The sequence below is a fragment of the Terrapene carolina genome, unplaced genomic scaffold (genome assembly GCF_002925995.2).
Source record: "Terrapene carolina triunguis isolate 2854851 unplaced genomic scaffold, T_m_triunguis-2.0 Scaffold146, whole genome shotgun sequence".
NCBI classification, from domain to species: Eukaryota; Metazoa; Chordata; order Testudines; family Emydidae; genus Terrapene; species Terrapene triunguis.
Genome location: NW_020664497.1, coordinates 2,170,905 through 2,192,589, shown reverse-complemented (window position 1 = coordinate 2,192,589; position 21,685 = coordinate 2,170,905). Strand labels below are relative to the sequence as shown.

At 41.2% G+C, this 21,685-nt stretch overlaps 1 protein-coding gene across 3 annotated transcripts in view; it reads left to right on the top strand.

The window, feature by feature from the left end:
• Window positions 1-21,685, top strand: part of NRG3 (neuregulin 3) — an 873,897-nt gene that overhangs the window by 640,359 nt on the left and 211,853 nt on the right. For all 3 annotated transcript variants that reach the window (XM_024209543.2, XM_029912006.1, XM_024209535.2), the window contains exon 3: window positions 16,477-16,550. In XM_024209543.2, coding sequence (XP_024065311.2) covers window positions 16,477-16,550 — 74 coding nt within the window. The remainder of the gene's footprint in view (window positions 1-16,476; window positions 16,551-21,685) is intronic.

Genomic DNA, 21,685 nt, shown 5'->3' with positions numbered 1-21,685 from the left:
TAAAAATAGAGCAATAGACTTCTAAGTCTATTTTTAGACATTGAAATAAGGACCTAATTTACAAAACATCTGAGTTCCCAAAAGCTGTCACTGAAGCCAGGGCCTTATCAATTGGAACTGTAGGGTGTTCAGACGCCTTATGCATGTGTCTAAACACAGGTCCAATTTAAAAAAGTCTTGATCAATTGTTATTTTTTTGTTTTTGTTTTTTGGTTGGTTTTGTTTTTGCATCAACCAAAATAGCAGCATTCTTTTCTTGTTTTTTAATAGACCTTTTTTACAGTCAAGCCTGGTTGAAGTAACTAAATGTTGAAATTATACAGATCCTGAGATATAACCTATCAGCAGTCACATTTCAGAGCTGAAGGATGAATTGTTATATATGCTGTTGTTTACAGCAACCGTGGCGTTAATGATATGTTTCAACTCATTGATTTCAAGGGTTAAAACTTAAAAAAAGATTTTGGTCTAAACTTCAGGAATGGTCTTTTGTTTTCTGGCTGCAATTCTCAACCAGCAAATACTTACCACCACAATTGTGAGCACAGAATGGTGCAGGTGCAGATGGTAGCAGTAGGATATCTTTATTTGCAGGGACAATTGATAGATGTGCATTTGTTTTATTGGCCTTATCCCAAGCCACTGAAATCAATGGGAGTCTTTTAAATTATTTTAATAGGTATTCAACCAGGCCTTGTGCATGGAAGTTTCGTAGGAGCCACGCTAGTTATTATTGGATATCCAATACTAATCTCTCAGTTCGACAAAAAGCTATACATTGTAGTTTGGATCGTATACAGATGTACTCTGATGTATTCTCAAAGGTGATTCTCCCACTGATTGGTTTATTATTAATTATAATAATGATAATAGAGCATGATTCCTTAATTACATTTTTTTCTTAAAGTAAACCATACTTTAGGAATATTTTTTTTCCCAACATAACTAAAAATAGAAGCATCTGAACTGATCTAGTAAATGGTCTCTAAATCTAGACTAAGGGCAGGTCTTCACTACAGGGGGGGATCAATTTAAGATACGCAAATTCAGCTACGGAGCCGACTTACCCCGCTGTGAGGATGGCGGAATTTGGCATCAGTGACCATTTCCTGATGTGCAGCATCTAGTTTTGTAAAATCAAAAGTCCTTTTGCCAATTTTAACACATTCATAACCAGATTCTACTGAAATCGTTTAAAAACGGATTCTGATGATGATGATCACATTGGAGTAGCATGTTGAAATCATTGTGGCACTTCAGTAGTATGTCCAATGTGAGTAAGTGTGGGAAAATATGCCATTTAACAAGTAATATCTCTTCGTTAGGGCTAGCTGTTATCTTCAGAATATGTACCTTTTTGCAGTTTCATTCTGCTGGGAACAAGGGACTGTTCTCTTCTCTAGGGACAGTTCACAATCAGAGATTATCTGACTTTTTAAAAAAATCTAAACAAAACAAATCAGTTTTTTTCCCCATCACAACAAAATTACGTAAGAATTTTATTGTCTTGTCTTCATTTCTTAATATTTCAGAAAAATATAGTCATTTCATTCATGGACGTGTGATGGGACACTGCCAATACATTTAATATAAGATTGTGAATCCTTAATTAGCTAAAATGTACCACTGTGATATTTTGGGGCTCACCCAGCCCAGTAAGGAGGTCTGTCACTTCCTGCCCTGTAAGATTAGGGACTGTCATGCTGTGGTTCAGATGCCAGCCCATAACCATAAGATCTCACCAGCTGGCTTACACCTTGTACGGGGGATACCAACGGCCTCTCTAGTCCCAAGTGTCCCCAAATTTGTCCTCCCTGAGTTCTTAGGTACCAGACACTTGGACCATTCCCCTGTGGTTTGTTGCCTCTGAAGGCATGAAGCCAGTGCCTCAGTTATCCATTCATATAGGTGAGGTGCACACACTCCACACAGATTGCATACCAGAGGCCTGCTTGGGATAAAAATAAACAAAACTTTTTTTTTATAGAAAAGACACAGATTCCAAGATGAAATAGTAAGGGGAAAGCAAACATATACAAGTTATGCAGTAAATAAACATAAAGACACAACCTCAGGCTTTACACTTGCCTATTAGATAAAATCCCTTTTCTAATTCAAGTTACCTATTGCCTTTGAATGGTTTCCCGCATATGCCCCTAGCTATAGGGGGGAATCCACCATTCCTGGACAACTTCCCACCTGGAGGCTGTTTCTTGATGAAAACCTCGGCTTCAAGGCTCTTTTTAAAAAGGCTTTTTTCCTTTTTCTTTTTTTCTTTTCTTTTTTCCTGGCATGGCAACTCATGGCTATTCAAACTGAGGAAGTGCCCTCTTGACTTGATAGCTGGGATGTTCATTTCATTAACTTGAATAGTTCACCCCTGTCCTTTCCTGGGCTGGACAATGGGTGGGCAATTGAAGTTGGTTTCGGATAAACTACTAACTTGGGAGGTGCCCCTCCATGCCTGACTGCTCACTGCTCTGCTGTGAAGTGGAGCTAAAGTTTATGAGCATTGTTTCTATATACACAAATACATACATTCATAGCCATAGTCTGTGTACATATTGCATAATGACTACCAAGTTCTGAACATTACAAGCTTTCATAAAAGACTTTCCTCAATACACTTTTGTGGCACAATAACACAGCATGCAATCAGATGGTTCAACTGCTCATTTGGAGGGGTTAAACCTTCTGTTTTCTCTTGGGGTGCCTGGACCCTGATTATCACAATCACATATCTGTTTGTTTAAAATATGTATATCCTATGTTCAAAGAGAATGTGGAAATAATTGTATATAAAAACACATACAAAAACAAATCAACTGGAGCTCCTGTATAATAGTTATTCCCTCCCATGCAGTACTGCAGAAATACAGAGAAAGATCTCCACACAATCATTTTACCCCACTTATTTCCACCTCCATTATCTCAAAGGAAGGCTGGAATGTAGAATAAGCTTGACAGCATGCCTTGAAAGTTGTCAAAATTGTGCTGTGTCAAGTCAAGGAGTTAAGTGAGTTCTTGGGTCATCTGCCTTGTTTGCCTCCTGTTTAACCCCAGGAGCTGTTAGCTTGAATGCCTCAAGTGACCTTAGCTGCCGTGATGTAGCTGTGTCCAAAGACACGGTGTAGTTACAGCTTTCCTCCTAAGAACAAATGGAGGTGGGGTGGGGGAAGTGATCTGGGCTGCTACTGAGATGTTGACATCCAGCCACCAAGTAGTGATTGTGAACTTGAATAGCATAAAGGTGGGAAGGCTCCCTCAATCAAAGCAGCTGATCTCAACTCCATTTTCTTCAATTGCTTCCCCCAACGTTACTTCAGTTTTGTCTGACTTGAGCTTTATCCAGCTGGCTGTCATCCAAGCCACAATCTCCATTAGACCCTGAAAGAGCCAGTGAACCGCACCATCTGAGTCTGAATAAATAGAGACATAGAGCCGTGTGTCATCCGTAGGCTGGATGCACTGCAGTCTGCAGGAGTTCACTATCTCCTCTAACAGACTCATTATACACCTCTACCCCAATATAACGCTGTCCTTGGGAGCCAAAAAATCTTACCACGTTATAGGTGAAACCGTGTTACATCGAACTTGCTTTGGCCTCGAGCATCTCCGTTATTAATAGTCAACAAATAGCCCCGCCCCCTATCTGACCCACACCTACTTCCCGCCCCCTGACTGGCCCCTCAGAATCCCCGACCCATCCAATCACCCCCAGGACTCCCACGCTGAGCCACGCACCGCACCAGGACGGGTGCTAGGACCCAGGGAGCCAGTGCACAAAAGCGCTCACACCTGCTCGACCACATCAGCTGGGGCGAGTCCCGCGGGGGCAGGACAGGGGAAACTGTCCTGGCGGCCACTGCCCTGTCCACGGAGCTCGCCCAGCCCGGAGCAGCGGCTGAGCCCGTGAGGGGGAGCAGGGCGGGCAGCCTTGCCCAAGGTGCCCGCGTGCGCCTGGTCCCCGCCCCGTGCCCACGCGGTGCTGGGGAAGGGTGAGCCATCAGTGGGCGGCTCCTGCCGTGTGTGCCCACGCTCAGCCCATTTCACCTCCTCTGCAGAGCCCCACGCAGCCCGTCTCCGGTGAGGACGCTGCGGCCAGCTGCCCACCGGGGCGCACGGAGCCCCTGACTGCGGGCAGGTAGTGTGGCGCGCTATGGACGCAGAGAGCCCGCCCGGCGCTGCTGCGAGCGGGGCACAGCCTGCCAGCCAGGCCCACTGTGTGCCGAGCCCTCCAGTGCCAGGACAGGGGCACCTGCACGGTGCCGTCTAGGACGGACACCTCTCCCTGCCCTGGAGCCACAACTTCCCTGCATGGACCTGTCTTCCCCAACTTCTCGGCGCTGGCTGGAGGCCATGTGATGTTCCCCTGCACTGCAGCTCCCCTCCTCGGGCTGTGGCTCCCCCCTGCTCCCTGTCCCCTGACTCCCCCTCCCCCCGAGACCCTCTGCCCCCTTATCCAACCCCTGACGCGCTGATCTGCCGGAGTGTGCAGCCCCTCCCCCTAGAGCGCTGCTTTACCGTGTTATATCCAAATTTGTGTTATATTGGGTCAAGTTATATTGGGGTAGAGGTGTACTTTGAACCAGGGGGGTGACAAAATGGTACCCCGACATAAAAGAACACTCAGAGCATATGAGCAATCATCCAATAACACCCTCTCAGTACTCAAAGAGAAAAAAAAAGGAATGTTAAAGACAGTATCAGAAATATAGTAGACTCAAATACTATATTCATAGCACTTAGAATAATGTATTTTAGCCTGTGCAGATGTTAGCTAGACTAGGGTCCAGATCCTCAGCTGATGTAAATCAGTGGAGCTCAGCTGATGGCACTGAAGCTATGCTGACTTATGCTAGCTGAGGATCTGGCCCTAAGTGGCCAAAGAAAGATCTGAAGACAGATGGGCCCTTTAGAAACACAGCAACTGGAATCCTATAAATAAACTATATATTTAGATAATTTGACTAAGCTCTAATGGCCTGTTGACATTATGTTCCCCTCTCTCATCTCGGGTACAGATGTAGCAGCTATGTACTACATTCATACATAACTTCAGCAAGGTCAGCAATGTTTCTAAACTCAAATCCAGCAAACAAAATAATTCACAGTATATATCTCTCCTGTCCCCTCTCCACCCCGGGCCAAAATTAATAGCAATTCAAGCAATAGGAAAACACACATGCATGCACAACACACACAAACACACCCCACTTCAGGTCTGTTTATTTAAAATATATAATAACATCAAGCAGGACAGCATTGTGTCCACATTCACAAGACAAAAAGAATAAGAATATCTACCTCTAATCAGTAGATCATCTTCTTCTTTCATATGGCTGGTGTAGTTAGCAATTATAATTCCATCAGTAGATCTCAAAGCATGTTACAATGGAGGTCAGTATCATCATCCTCATTTTACAGATGGGGAAACGGAGATAGGGGAGCTGTGAAATGACTTGCCTAAGGTTACCCAACAGGCCAGTGGCAGAGCTGGGAACAGTATCCTGAATCCCAGGCTAGTGTTCGGTTCACTATAACACCCTGCTTCCCTTGGGAAGGGCTTGTCTACATGAGGAAATGTATTGGCCTAGAAAGGCACTCTTATTAGGGTATCAGTGTGTCTACACAGGTAGTTATACCAGAATATATATAGCAGTAGAATTATACTGCTATTGTTATGCTGGTAAATTTTCCTGTGTATAGAAAAACCCTAAAACACTGAAGTCTCTTCAAACAAAACCATACCAAGTAACTCTTTCTTGCAGACTTTATCTGTTCTTCTCTACAGATATAGAGTTATAATTTGCACCATGATGTGGCCATTTTGTACTGCAGTTACAACGCATAGTAGCTCTATAGGTGAGGTATCTGGTCACAAGAGGCACATCACAGGGACTTTCTAGTGGTGTAGAGGCAGTGTAACAACTCTTGTTCCTGCCACTGGAGTAGCTGTAGAAAAAATGGGCTTCCCTTCCATGTTGGTGGATGCAAAGCAGCCTGCCTATCTTGGTCACCTGCTGAATAACATCCTAAAGTCAGGAAGGGCTGGTGCCCCCAAAGTATTGTCTCTTTATCAGTCTTCCTACAGAACTCTTCTGTTCTTTTGAAATGTGTCATGTTCATCTGTGGTTTTTCTTTGTGCACCACTGAGACTATAGTCACTAACTTTAGAACTTGTTTGTCTGCCAGCAATGCCAAGAGACTGACATTCATAAAAACAAACAAACATGTTTAACCTACAGACTGTATGGTGGGGAATTCCCTGGACCATCCACAATGAGGCACTGGTGGACGGGATTGACTCTGAGGAAAGCTTCAAGAGAGTTCTTTTGTCACTAATCAGAAACACTAGAAGAGGTAACAGTTCTAAATAAATAAAATGCTATTGCCTATGGCAGGTTTTTTCCTGTTATAATTTGGTTCATTGAACTGATTCACTAAATTCTGAGTACTGCATATAAATCATAGCAGAGTATGTTTCTGAAAATTAGTTATGTGAAGAAAGACACTCTTTAGTGTTAGTAAAGTAACAAATCCACCAAATTAGTTGAAAGAATGAGGAGTACTTGTGGCACCTTAGAGACTAACAAATTTATTTGGGCATAAGCTTCCGTGGGCTAAACTCCACTTCATCAGATGCATGCAGTGGAAAATACAGTAGGAAGATATATATACACAGAGAACATGAAAAAATGGGGGTTGCCATACCAACTCTAATGAGACTAATCAATTAAGGTGGGCTATTATCAGCAGGAGAGAAAAAAACTTTTGTAGTGATAATCAGGATGACCCATTTCAAACAGTTGACAAGAAGGTGTGAGTAAGAGTAGGGGGGAAATTAGCATGAGGAAATAGTTTTTACTTTGTGTAATGACCCATCTACCTCCAGTCTTTATTCAAGCCTAATTTAATGGTGTCCAGTTTGCAAATTAATTCCAGTTCTGCAGTTTCTCGTTGGAGTCTGTTTTTGAAGTTTTTGTGTGTGGAAGAATTGCGACTTTTAGGTCTGTAATTGAGTGCCCAGGGATGTTGAAGTGTTCTCCGACTGGTTTTTGAATGTTATAATTCTTGATGTCTGATTTGTGTCCATTTATTCTTTTGTGTAGAGACTGTCCGGTTTGGCCATGTACATGTCTGAGGGGCAATGCTGGTACATGATAGCATATATCACATTGGTAGATGTGCAGGTGAACGAGCCCCTGATGGTGTGGCTGATGTGATTAGGTCCTATGATGGTGTCCCTTGAATAGTTATGCGGACAGAGTTGGCAACGGGCTTTGTTGCAAGGATAGGTTCCTGGGTTAGTGTTTTTGTTGTGTGGTGTGTGGTTGCTGGTGAGTATTTGCTTCAGATTGGGGGGCTGTTTGTAAGCGAGGACTGGCCTGTCTCCCAAGATCTGTGAGAGTGAAGTATCGTCCTTCAGGATAGGTTGTAGATCCTTGATGATGTGCTGGAGAGGTTTTAGTTGGGGGCTGAAGGTTGGAGGCATGTAGGTAAGTATAGCGGTCAGTAGGTTTCTGGATTAGAGTGGTATTTATGGGACCACTACAGTACTAATAAGCGTTGGTCACATAAACACCAGCCTATACCAGAAACCTACTGACTGCTATACTTACCTACATGCCTACATGCCTCCAGCTTTCATCCAGACTACATCACATGATCCATTGTCTACAGCCAAGCTCTAAGATACAACCACATTTGCTCCAATCCGTCAGACAGAGACAAACACCTACAAGATCTCTATCAAGCATTCTTAAAACTACAATACCCACCTGCTGAAGTGAAGAAACAGATTGACAGAGCCAGAAGAGTACCCAGAAGTCACCTACTACAGGACAGGCCCAACAAAGAAAGTAACAGAATGCCACTAGCCGTCACCCTTCAGCCCCCCAACCTGAAGCAAATACTCACCAGCAACCACACACCACACAACAAAAACACTAACTCTGTCCACATATCTATTCAAGGGACACCATCATAGGACCTAATCATATCAGCCACACCATCAGGGGCTCGTTCACCTGCACATCTACCAATGTGATATATGCCATCATGTGCCAGCAAATGCCCCTCTGCCATGCACATTGGCCAAACCGGACAGTCTCTACACAAAAGAATAAATGGACACAAATCAGACATCAAGAATTATAACATTCAAAAACCAGTCGGAGAACACTTCAACCTCCCTGGACACTCAATTACAGACCTAAAAGTCACAATTCTTCAGCAACAAAATACTTCAAAAACAGACTCCAACGAGAAACTGCAGAACTGGAATTAATTTGCAAACTGGACACCATTAAATTAGGCTTGAATAAAGACTGGGAGTGGATGGGTCATTATACAAACTAAAAACTATTTCCCCATGCTAATTTTTCCCCTACTGTTACTCACACCTTCTTGTCAACTGTTTGAAATGGGCCATCCTGATTATCACTACAGAAGTTTTTTTCTCTCCTGCTGATAATAGCCCACCTTAATTGATTAGTCTCATTAGAGTTGGTATGGCAACCCCCATTTTTTCATGTTCTCTGTGTGTGTATATATATATATATACTACTGTATTTTCCACTGCATGCATCTGATGAAGTGGAGTTTAGCCCACAGAAGCTTATGCCCAAATAAATTTGTTAGTCTCTAAGGTGCCACAAGGACTCCTCATTCTTTTTGCTGATACAGACTAAAACGGCTAGCACTCTGAAACAAGTTCGTTGAGACTCTGTGACTAGCATATTCTGCTACTTAAGAAGCCAGCTAACAGCAGTTCTATTTATTGTAGTTATTTACCCCTGTTAGTATGTGGGCTTCTTTTTTGTTCCTTGTTTTTCTTGATGCTAAGGAAAGTTAAAATGTGGGTCTTGTGACCAAGGTCTTATCCTGAGTCCAGATTCATTGGTGTACTCTGGCTTCTTTGTGCTGTTCTAGTGACATCAGAGCACCATACATTCAGTTTAACTGACTGTTTAGCCTGAGTGTATAGCTATTTTGCATTGTTGGTGTGGTAGAAAGCAGCTGACTCATACAGGTTAATCTGGTCCATGGTTCCTCTGGCAAGTGTAGAAAGGATCTAACTATGATAAACTGATTCCTCAGATTGTGCAATCAACTAGAGTCTTGATTCACCCCTTTGGCGAAGAATATACAGTTTGCACAGCTGACATCTGTAGGATTAGTATCACAAGGAAGTTATTCACTGCTGGAAAAGGGCAGTATTGCTACTGTAAAGAACAGCTTTAGTTTATGTCTGAGGCCTTTGGAACCTGCTCAGATGGTGCATTAAATCAGTATATCTCTTGGGCACTCTGAGCCCTGCCCCTCTCTGCCAAGCCCTGCTCATTTTTCTGACCCTAGCTGGCTCTGTGTCCCTGTGATGGAGTGGGGGTTGCTGGTAACTCTGCCATTCATCCCTGTTTTCTGGTGAATGAATCACAACTTGTTGCCTGCAACCTTGATTTAGCTGTAGACAGTGAATTAAATGCTATGTCTCATTTAGCTATAGCACATTATAGACTAATTTATAAAACAGTTCAGCCCTATCTACACTGGCCAGGGAAGCGTGATGTCTCCATGCTAGCAAGGAACATATTTACAAATATGGCTCCAGCGAGTGTGGTTAGACAGTAATGCTGCAGACATGGCCCAAGTGCAACAGCAGTCTCCTTTGAAAACTGATAGTTTTTTTGTAACTTCTCTTTAAAGCCCAAAGTTTCCTCTCAGGAAGAGAATAATACTTACTCCATGTCTGTATTCAATTGTATATACTGTGGTCTGATATTAAGATCAAGAGAGAGGATTAACCCAGGTCAGCATCCTTCGTTGCTATAGCACTCTCTCATAACTGTTGTTGTTTTAGGTGCTGTCACCCTTCCTCCTACTTCTTTTAATTTCTCTTGCTTTGTGCCATACATACACAGTGAGAACAGACTGCCTGATGTCTGAGCTCCCACAGCCCAATGCCCATGTTCATTCCCACAATTAAGAAAAACAATCCTTTCCCCCCGCCCTTTAACAATTTGCTTGTTAAATTTGGTTACATGAGCCCTTTATAAAATAATCTAGTTAATTCTGAGACTTGAGTGAGTATCTGCATCACAATGCTGAGATGTTTCTGCAGTCTCATGAAAGGAAACATGCTATTTCCATCCACCCTTCTTGATATACACTTTGTGATGAGACCCCTATAATTTCTGGCAAGTCAGCTATAATAATTATCTGATTTGGAGTTTAAATAGTATATTTATGTTGTAATTCTGTAAGGATGGTAGTGGGTGTAAACCTAATTTTATGAGTGCTAACTCCTTCACAGATTTTGACATAACTTAGCATTGCTCATACAAATCACTCATGATATAATGTTATCATCTCAGAAAAAGCCACCCACAGCCAAAAATATGGGTATGCAATATGTTTTCATGAGTCAGATACTTACAGCACTCTATCCGTCCTAACTGTTTTAGAAACCCTTTCCCTTTCTTCTTATATCATGGGTGAAATCTTGGCCCCGCTAAAGTCAATGGTGAAATCCAGGGCCAGGATTTCACCCCCTTTCTTTAAGTAGTAGCAACAGGGGATTCTAGCTTTCAGACTATGTGCAAAATAGGAAACTATGCTTTCTGGTTTAAGTCCTAACTCAGGTTAGATTTCTTTGGTACAACCCAAAGGCTGCATAGAATTGTAGTTCACTGCACCTTATTTATTATACTCAATTCATGTTCTCTCAAGCCAGAGATGAGATATTCTGTGTGGTGAATAAAACATTGATCAGATATTATAGACCACCGGGACATTTCCTCAAATAGATTTGTGATTCTTGGCTTTGAGAATAAATACATATCCCATTATAACTACTACTGTTTAGGTTTCCATGATGTAATATAAAATGTGATATACCATATCCAGCAGAAATGTGATTTTTTTCTCACTAAGACTACTGCTGAGTGTGTTGTTTTTGATACTTCTGAAGATATGAGGAAGCTTACACTGGCTTGGCTATCCTGGGTATATTCAGCCTTTGCTTTTCACTAGTAGTAGGTACTACTAATTCACTCTTTTAAATTAGGATGCTTCCAGTTTATGAGGTAATAACTTTGTCATGGGTTTATAAAAATCCAACCCTTTGGCACTGCCTCTTAGAGATTCCCATTAATGCTCATATGTATGTCTTTGGCTCAAGGTATGGCTATTACTGCATTAATAGGGAGCATGCATAAATTGTTATACAGAAATGTGTATTGTGTCCTCTGCATTCTGCTTGGCTGCTATAATTTCCTTTGCTTTGACTGAATACTCTTTTTCAGAATTCTCCTTTTATTATGCTTAACATAAATATGTCTGCCTCAACTTCTGACCCCTTTCCCACATCTCTTAAACCCAGTCTTCACAATATCTTTCCCTGTTCCTCCTTGCTTCTTTAGGTCCTTCCTTCTTTAAGAAAGCTTAGGTGTGCATCTTACCTTCACCCAGCGTAATTCTTTTTTTCAAATTACATTGTATTACAGTACCTGGGTTAGGTGGGGATCAGAGATCAGTTTAAGGTAGACATGTTTGTTGTGATCATATAGATGGGGATTTCTGAGGGCAGTAGCTAACTAAAGGGTAGGATTTTCAGAGTATACTTTCACTTTGTCTAATAATGGCTGTCATTCTGAGTTCAGGGATTTGCATACTATACTATTACTAAGAAATAACTAGAGTTATTTTAGTAAATGAAGCCCTCTCAGCTAATAAAAATAGAGGGAGTAACATATTTGAGAAATATCTATAACAAATTCCTATGCTAATGTTGAGTGACATATATATTTCAGTATCATTTAATATTAATATTAATAATAGATTACATGGGGAAGGTAGTCTAAACAGGGAGAATAAACAGTAGGATCTTTTATGCTATAACATTTATGCATATGTGGTGGGTGTGTACAGAATACAGAGGAAAACAAACTGGTACTCATACTACAGTGGGAAATATATTTTAGCTGTAAAGGATTAGCAATAGAAACTTCGACAACCTTTTAGCGCGCTTGTATTTTCACACAGTGGATATCTTGGGTGACTTCCACAACAATATAATGTAGGACCTGGAGTACATGGTCATAGAGAAAGAAGACTGCCAATAGAAAGATGGAACAGCTAACCTGCTGAATCTTGCCATAATTAAACAAAATTATGCTTATTTTAAAAGAAGAAGGGAGAGAGTTGAGGGTATTATTTGCAAGATTTTCAATACTTTGCCAGACAGTTTTACTTGTTATTCTTTTTTCATAGTATTCTGAATGTAAGTCATTCCATTTTCAATTTTTTTTTTTTGCTTTCTTCTCATTTCTAGGCATAAACAATTACTTCGGATGAAATCCAGAATGTAGAAATAGATAAATTCATTTCCTTAGTTTACTTCAGGGAACAAAAGATGAAAACTGAACTAGGTTTTGTTTAGTAAGGCCCTAATTCACCAAAGCACTTAAGCATTTGCTTAAGTCTATTCATATACAGCAAAGCTCCTTAGACTATACATAAGTGATTTGCTGAATAGGGATGAAGTTTAGCATGTGTTCTAACTGCTCTGCTGAACTGAATCTTACATACAGATCAGTGCTTTTAGTTCTGTGTAATCTATTTCTTCTGCCACCTCCATTTTTTTTAAAGTCATGCTTAACAAACCCTTGCTTGTTACATAATAAAATAGTCACCATTGGAACAGTCTATTTCATCTAAGTATTTTCAAGATTCCTTTCCCTAATCATGGCTTTCAAATACAGCCATAAATATAATGTTGATCATTTCCACAGCTTGTTGGCCATATTCATCCAGCTCATTTGGATTTATTTGAACTTATTAATGTGACATATGTGTGATTTTTAAATGGAACCTTTCATTTGTCACTTTCTTAAAGTCATACTGCCAATTAAGAGTGTTATGTGCAGGCATAGCAAAGATGATGGGCACAGTTACCAATTTAGAAGCACAGTGGCTGTTTTAGCATGGATTAGAGTGCCACAACGTCATCAAGTTTCATTAACTTTTACTCCTCTAACTGTCAAATGAGAGTATAAAGTGGGTCCACAAACGGTTATTACTTTTTCTGCCATCCCACAAAACTTGATTGCAAAGGTTTCAAGATTGGTGTAATATTCATAGTAGATCAGGTCTCATTGCAGCTTGCAACATGACAAATCTTAAATTAAGCATTTTAAATAATTTGTAAGACATGAGCTACAGCTAATAATTCCTTCTTAAATATTGTTTACTTTTTGTAAGGTTGTTTTATGTATGTTAAATAAACTAGTATATGCTCAGTGTGATATGCCTATGAACAATATTTTTTTAAATTATGAAAGTACTGAAAATATATGACTAATTTGATATGTTATATCAACATGTGCAACAAAGTGAAAATGAAATGGCTAATTCTATAGGCTAGTCCATGTAAATTCAATCAAGTTGAGAGTGTTGCACTTCTCTGTCTCTGAGAGCCCAATGGAGTTGTATATTAATCCTGACAGAGAAACAATGAGAAATGTCCACTAGAGAGTTGTTAAATGTGGAGGCTGCACCTTTATTAAAACAATTAGCTAATGGGGAGCCCTCACCACCACCACCTTCTCAAACTACCAAGCATTGCTGTTCCAGTGTGGACTTCAATTGGGCACCGATGGCCCTGGGTTCTACCAACCTGAGGATGGTATGAGGGCAATGCCCCCTCTCAACACCCTCAGGCCTAGCCAGGCTCCCAACCCATTCCTCTCCAATATGCAGGAGATAGGATGCATGAGATGAGGTGAGCCACATGCTGCATGGAACCTATCACCTCACCACAATGTTGTGCTCTGGGTCTGGGCCCAAGAAGCCCATTGGACCCCTTTCTAGCCCACCAACTATATTGGTAACCATCCAAAGTTCTGGCTAATGTAAATAAAACCCCCAAACCAGACCTCTGGGATGGAAAATGTAGGGGGAAAAAAGCCACACAGCAGATTGCCAATTTTCCATATTGGAAAATCCTTTCCAGACCAGAAATGAAAGATTGGAGATCAGCCTAGCCACCCAGAATCACAGGATGTCCAGAATACATGATAAGACTGGGAAAGGGTGGTCCTGGGACAGAAACCCCCAAATGGCTATCTGCCTCAACAGCAAGCAATAGCCAGCCACCACCCTTCTGCTCTGGCAAGAGCCAGTCAGCTGGCCCATCTCAAACCACTGTCCAACAGCATCAAGAATGGGGTGGGACATGCTCCATTGCCCTAATGCAATGTGAGGTATAGCGTCCCCCACTTCCCAAACAGAATGGGGAAGAGGGAAGAGGGAAAAAGAAAGAAGGAGCACCTTCCCCCTCTCTCTTACACCCCCACAGACTGCAGGCCACCAGGAGGGGACAGGGAGGAGGAATCAGTGGGAGGAGTAGATACAGTGTTTGTTCCAGCTGCTCCTGGCTGAGATTTCCCTCTCTGTCCTGCTGGGAGCGGTGGTGTTTCCATTGCTTTGGGCCTCATCAAAGACTCACCCTAGCTAGTGAGGTGAGTATTTGTAGAATATGGCCATGCTAAATATAATTTTGCAACTTTCAGAGAATAGATTTTCAGTTTAATAAAATGTGTATTTTTACTAGGTAATATGACTACATTTACTATTGTAGAATGACAGTAAGAGTGGCAAATACAAATGTTTTTCAAAAGGCTAATAGAATGTGTTGCCGCCAGTAGAAAAACAGCACCACTTCTGTGGGTTATTTTGGTACTTGGATATGAGACGTGCCAAATAAACAAGTTCAAGAGTGCAGTGCTTGTAAAGTTGTTAGAGTCTGCTGTTCTCTTACATGAGTCACTTTTTGGTCCCTCAGGGCTGGAGGTTAAAAAAAAAATACTCTGAGTCCTCCCTCTTCTGTTCTTAGGAACAATGCTCATTATTCAATTATTTGTGACTCAGCAATAGCATTCTACATTATTCAATTTTACCATGTTTGAACACAGTTGTGAAGAATCCAGATCATTGACACAATTAATAGATTCTTAGATTTTAAAGTCAAAAGGGATCATTGTGATTGTCTAGTCTGACATCCTGCATAACACTAGCCATTGGACTTCCTGTACTAATTGACACTAGGGTAAGTAGAAAGCAGGTCAAATTGTATTCAGCATCATGTCAGTTAACTGGGATTAAACCCTGGTCCCAGTAGGGAATGACTTGTCCTGCTCTCAACTGATTGCAAAGTTGAGTCGTCTAACTCAATTCTTCACAGCCATGCTCACATGCTCAGGTGCAGTAATGTATGGTAATTTTCCAATGTAGACAAGTCCAGGGAGGTTTTGAGGTAGCTCAGAAAGAGATAGAAGCTTTGAAATAAAAATATCCTTTGACTTTCTTTTGGATTCTCCAAATTTATATTGAGTTTGAGTCTGGTATGAATGTTTGAAGCACAGATGTACTCTCACATATTCTGTAAATGTGGTATTGTAGCCTCAGATCTTAGGAGGTACCTGTCTCACTGAAACATAAATTTATTAACCTAAAAGCAGCATTTTAGATGCCACTTCCAATTTCAAAAGGGCATTTCCTTAAGGAACCATGAGCAGAAACGTTATATTGTGAAGGAGCCAAGGCTGCTTCTGTGAAGGAGCCAAGGCTGCTTCCTGAACGCTGTCATATGAGTTAAGATGCTGTTTTCTTACTCTTAGCCAAGATGTCAATACTAAGATGAGTGTATTGTTTACATCACATCCAGATGCTTTGGTGATGCAGAGGCCTCATTGCTGTTATTTATAAGTCCTTGCCATTACCCTCCCCCGCCCCAACTAATAAATAAATTAAAGGCAGGATTCTGATTCCCTTATTCAAATTGAGTAGTAACCTATTCCACAAATAGTCACACTGAAGTCAATGGGATTAATGTGGAGTAAGGACCTATTCAGTGTGAATAACAATATTAGAATCTGACCATAAAATAAATAAAAGTGTGTTGAGGCAGCAGACATTTTGGCTTGCATGCTCCCGTTGGGTAAGAGATAAATATTGCCCAAAGACATGCTACCCTTTAGGCATGGCAAGAAAGGACCTTAAAATTAATGACAAGATAAATAGTCACTCTTTATTAGGACACCCAAAGACTGAGAAGTTGTAAATGTGCCATCTGGTACAAGACCAAGGCTCTATAAACCTGTAAAAAAATGTAATAATAATTTATTTTACTGCATATAATTGCTTTTTTACTGGAGTTAAGAAAATCACGTTTAAATGTTTTCTTTTGATATAAAATGATCAAGAACTATTCAGGGGAAGCTTTCTTGAAATAGAGACTGTTTTATATCACCCGATTTATTTACAGCAATAAGCTGCTTCTGTAATGGTTCAGATTATTAGAAACATGTAAGTCCTTTGCAGCACTGCCAACAATGGTTCTAGTTGATGTGATGTATTGAAATTCACTTTTTACTACCACATGCGTATGTTTGTCATTTATCCCCTTTTTCTCAGGTGCAAAGAGGGCTACCAAGGAGTCCGCTGTGACCAATTTTTGCCGAAAACCGACTCAATCTTGTCAGATCCAAGTATGTCAAATATTTTTCTACTGTGTGATCACATGCTGGAGGCAACTCTTGCCATAAGAGATGACCCTTTGCCTATTGTTGGAGATTCTATTATGACCAATTTCAATTGCTTTTAAAAAATGGTATCCCTTTAGTATAAGACTTATAAATCTTGTTGATCAGGTAATTTTTGCTGGAAAAAAGTACATACCCCTATAAGTGATTTTAAAAAGAAAAGGAGGATCTATAGCAATAAAACATATTGGATCAAAATCTCAGCTGGCGTAAATCGGCATAGTTCCATTGACTTTGATGGAATTGTGCCTATATTCACCAGCTGAGGAGCCTAACCTTTATTTTTTGTACCCTTTTGTTTTGTGCTACTAGTAAAACAACATGATTCCAAAGGAACAAAAAAGATGAACTGAAAAGTACAAAATTTTATATTCTTTAAAGCGCAACATTAAACATTTAGAAAAAATATGGTCTCTTTACCACAATGTGTCCCCGGGCTCACATGAAGTTGTACTTTACTTATGGAGTAAGGCTCTACCTCCCAAGAGCAAAGTGGACAGAATGTAGCACTATATTATACTTCCTCTTGTATGTAAAAGCACCAGACGGGCACATGTTTATTTTTTTGTTTTGTTACTGATTTTCATTCTGTTTGAATAAGAATGTATGTAAAATATCTTAGCAGAACAAGGCATATTTCCTAAAAAGGGATCCCATTTAACAAATAGCACCAAATTATTCATCTAATTTTCTTAGCTGCTTTTTCTTTAAGAAAAATAAAAAAAGGCATAAAACAAAGGGTCATGTCCACTCCCTTATTACTTGCTTATACTTGGAAAAAGTAATATATTTCCAGAGTGATTTTTTTAAAATGATGCTTGTTTCTTTCTATTTTCATGGTTGCTGGTTATTTTTGTTGTTTTCTTCCTTTGCTAGGTATCGAAAAGGCTATTTGGATGACTGCTGCCAGAGATACCTGTTGCTCTGCAGTATTGTATGTCTGATGGCTCACATTATAGATTGCTTTGTGTTTGGTCTAGCTTTTCTTTTAGCCTGCCCTTTAATTGTAGTCATATAGTCTACAATGAATAGACTGATTCTAGCCCACTAAGTTGTGTGCATTAGGGTTACCAGCTGTCAGGCAGGCAGCTTCAATGGATTTTAAAAGCAAGGGGAAGAAAAATCAATCAGTAACATTAAGATGATGTGATGCTTATTTGACTTGGTTCTATCAGGAGACTGTAGTCTAGTATTTCTGGGCTAGAGGTGAGATATTGCAATGAAATCCAGTCAAGGCCTGATTCAAAGCTCAATGAAGTAAATGGAAAGACTCTCATAAAGGTGCAGTTAGGCCAAAAACTGTACAGAATTTATATTTTGAATGTGTTCAATGTTTCCTCAGATCTTTAAGCATGTTTTCCTGTTGTTTTTTGACATTGTGTTGATTGTTCATACTTATTTCCATTAACATGGGAGATGCTGTTATTCCAGTTGGTACTGACTACAGATAATTATGCGTCCAGCAGAGCCTGTCCTCTGTTTTAAATCTCTGCTGAAATCTTCTTGTGATACTTCTTGATCATGAAGGATAATTTAATTGTGCTCAATATGGGTTGTGTTCCCAAATCTACTACTGTGTTGACTAAAAAGCAAGCAGCTAGATCTTCATCTGATATGAATTGCCATAGCTCCACTGAAGTCAATGAATAGCCTAAGCATCTTCCCACCCACAAAGAAAAATTGTGGTAGGTTGACCAGTAGCCAAAGATTTTTCCCAGACAGTCTTGGAATTCAACTTATGTGTAGTCCTTATCTGTGTTCAGTAGAGACAAATGTTTTGTGTTGGTGGTGTTTGTGCATACAAGCACACTTGGTGGGGGTGCATGTGACCATATCTGTGTTTGTTCTAAATCTTACAAGACTGTATTATGGATTATGTTAACTCCTTGTTGTTAACTGGTAGAAAATAATGAAATGTTATTTTAGCTGATAAGTAAATTCTGTATTTTTGCTTCTAGTTCTCTTCCCTCTGGGCAGGACTAATGAGCAACACAAGTTTATTATTATTAATTAGTACCAGTGATGCTTGTTGTTTGTATAGCTCCAAGGGTATAGCTCTAAGTACCGGTACTTGACATCATTTCTTGACAAGCACATCTCCTTAGCCCTTTGAGGCTCTGACACATCCCCAACTTTGCCAAATTTTAGTTGTGTGGCTGAGCAGCTGTAGAGTTAAGTCGGTTTGTCAGATGTGAGCATTACTTTTGAAAAGGCTTTGATCCCTAGTTGTGAGTTTTTGTGTCATCACCAACACTGATTAGATCAGGACTGAGGGTCCAATCCCAACTGACTTCAATGAGACTATAGTGGGTTGGAAGCACTATGCTTTGTAGTCAGTGTGACCAGGATTGGGCTCTGTGGTTGCTAATTTTATGACCATTAACAACAGGTATGTTACTGGAAGCCTATAAGAAAGGTGGAACTAACATGACACTAATCCTTCCTTTGCCCCGATAGTCCAGATTAGCATTAGGTTACCCTATTTGTCAATAGACACTAAACAAGTAGAAGAAACGGAAGAATAGAGGATGGAAGCAAAGTCTAGTCACTGACAGAATAGCAACAAAGTTGCCTTAAAATCTATAAAGATCTATTTCCATTTTAGGAGTCTTGACACTTTGTTGTGATTAATTTTTAAAACAAAGAACAACGCCCACTTGCATTGTATTTTCAATGGTCTTGATAGACTATAATCCTGAGGGTGGGTGTGAAGGCTAGCCCACCCAGCCCTTTTGCCCTCAGGTCTATCCAGCAACGGGAAGCCAGAACCCCAGCCTGCTCCCTTCCTTCCTGCTGGAGGTAGGAGAGATGAAAGGAAAGGAGTCACAAGCTATGCACATCAACCCCTCCCTACCCAAATCATGAATTGCAGTGCTCATTCAGGACCAACAGCAAAGTCAAGTTGTATAAGAAAATGTTATACAACAAGTTTGATAAAATTACACAAAATAAACCAAAATCTGACCTGCCATATGTTCCTATTCAGGAGGGGGAAAGAAAGAAGACACAACTAAAAGGAGTGAATATTCAGAAACATAGTCCAATAGAAATACAGGTCTATTCCAAGTAGTGGGCAAAACTTTTGTCAGTTTTGTGTGATTCCTTGTGTTCATGACAGCAAAAGGTTTCAACCTCAGGTACATTAAAGTACCAGCCAGCTCGTTGCATAGAATAAAGTCTTAAGACTTCATGATACAAATTATTCCAGCTAACAGCTGGGATAGGATGGTGCAAGGTATGTTCCAGTTGTCTTGGACTCAACCTGAAACTCCCACCTTGCAGGTCTATCTGTAGGGAGAGAAAGCAGGTGAAGGTAGTACTGCTTGGAATTAATTGATAATTTGACCTAGCCAAGCACATTGCTGGGTTATAAAGTATCTCTAACAACTCAGAAAAGCTGTGCCAGTACCCTCAAATACCTAGGCTTTCACATAAAGCCAGCAAGTTTTGAGTTCTCTGTTACCAACCTCACAAGACTGTGCCTTCACAATAGCACAGTAAGCTCTGATTGCTGAAATAGGGAGCCTACAATGGCCTACATCTTGGTATAAGCACATCAAGATAAAGGTGCTGAAGCAATGAACTCCCAGATGCCCATTCTTTGATATCATACCAGGAAGCTAGAGGCAGAATTGTCATCCTCACAACATTTTGTAAGTTTTGTGACATTCAGTGTTTTGATTTGATTTTCTTTTATTTTTTTAATTGTCTCGTGGACTCCTGCTTTCTTATTCACTATGGCCTCCATCTCTCACTACCCATAGTGGGACTGAAGCCTTGGGTTGCCGTTTTCCTGCAGCTTGTGCAAGTGATAATGAGGTTGCCCCAAGAAAAGATAGGTGTCATCTCCTGTTATTTCCAATGTGAATGGAATCAAGCTTCCCCCTGTGCTCTATCATAAAAGCTGAACAAGAAATGGTGAACGTACTAGGAGACTATGGGGTGCAGAAAGTGGCAATGAGTGATGTAGGGATGTGCGAGGAGAAGGAGGGAAACTAAGGCAATTCCAGGGCAATATGGGGTGCTGAATGGAGAATGTGAGTAGGAGACTGTGAGAGGAAAGTGAAGGGATGTATGAAGAATGTAGGGAGGGCGCAGATGTGGGACAGGAGAGTGTGGGAAGAAGAAACTATGGCCTGGTCTACACTAGGCGTTTATGTCGACTTTAGCGCCGTTACATCGACTTAACCCTGCACCCGTCCACACCAGGAGGCCATTTAGTTCGACATAGAGCTCTCTTTAAATCGATTTCTGTAATCCTCCCCAACGAGGGGAGTAGCACTAAATTCGACATGGCCATGTCGAATTAGGCTAGGTGTGGATGGAAATCGATGCTAATAGCTCCGGGAGCTATCCCACAGTGCAACACTCTGTTGACGCTCTGGACAGCAGTCCGAGCTCGGATGCTCTGACCAGCCACACCCCGGGAAAATTTGAATTCCTTTTCCTGTCTGGGCAGTTTGAATCGCAGTTTCTGTTTGGACACCGTGGCGAGCTCAGTAGCAGTGGCAACGATGCAGAGCTCTCCAGCAGAGATGGCCATGCAATCCCAGACTAGAAAGAGGGCCCCAGCATGGACTGATCGGGAAGTCTTGGATCTCATCGCTGTGTGGGGAGATGAGTCCGTGCTTGCCGAGCTGCGCTCCAAAAGACGGAATGCAAAGACCTATGAGAAGATCTCTAAAGCCATGGTAGAGAGAGGCTACAGCCGGGATGCAACGCAGTGCCGCGTGAAAATCAAGGAGCTGAGACAAGGCTACCAGAAGACCAAAGAGGCAAACGGACGCTCTGGATCCCAGCCCCACACATCCCGTTTCTACGAGGCACTGCATTCCATCCTAGGTGCGGCCGCCACCACTACCCCACCCCTGACCGTGGACTCTGAGGATGGGATATTGTCCGCGGCCGGTTCCTCCGACATGTTAGCGGACGGGGAAGATGAAGAAGGAGATGAGGAGGACGAGGCAGTCGACAGCGCTGGCACCGCTGATTTCCCTGACAGCCAGGAGCTCTTCATCACCCTGACAGAGATCCCCTACCAACCGTCCCCCGCCGTTACCCCAGACACAGATTCAGGGGAA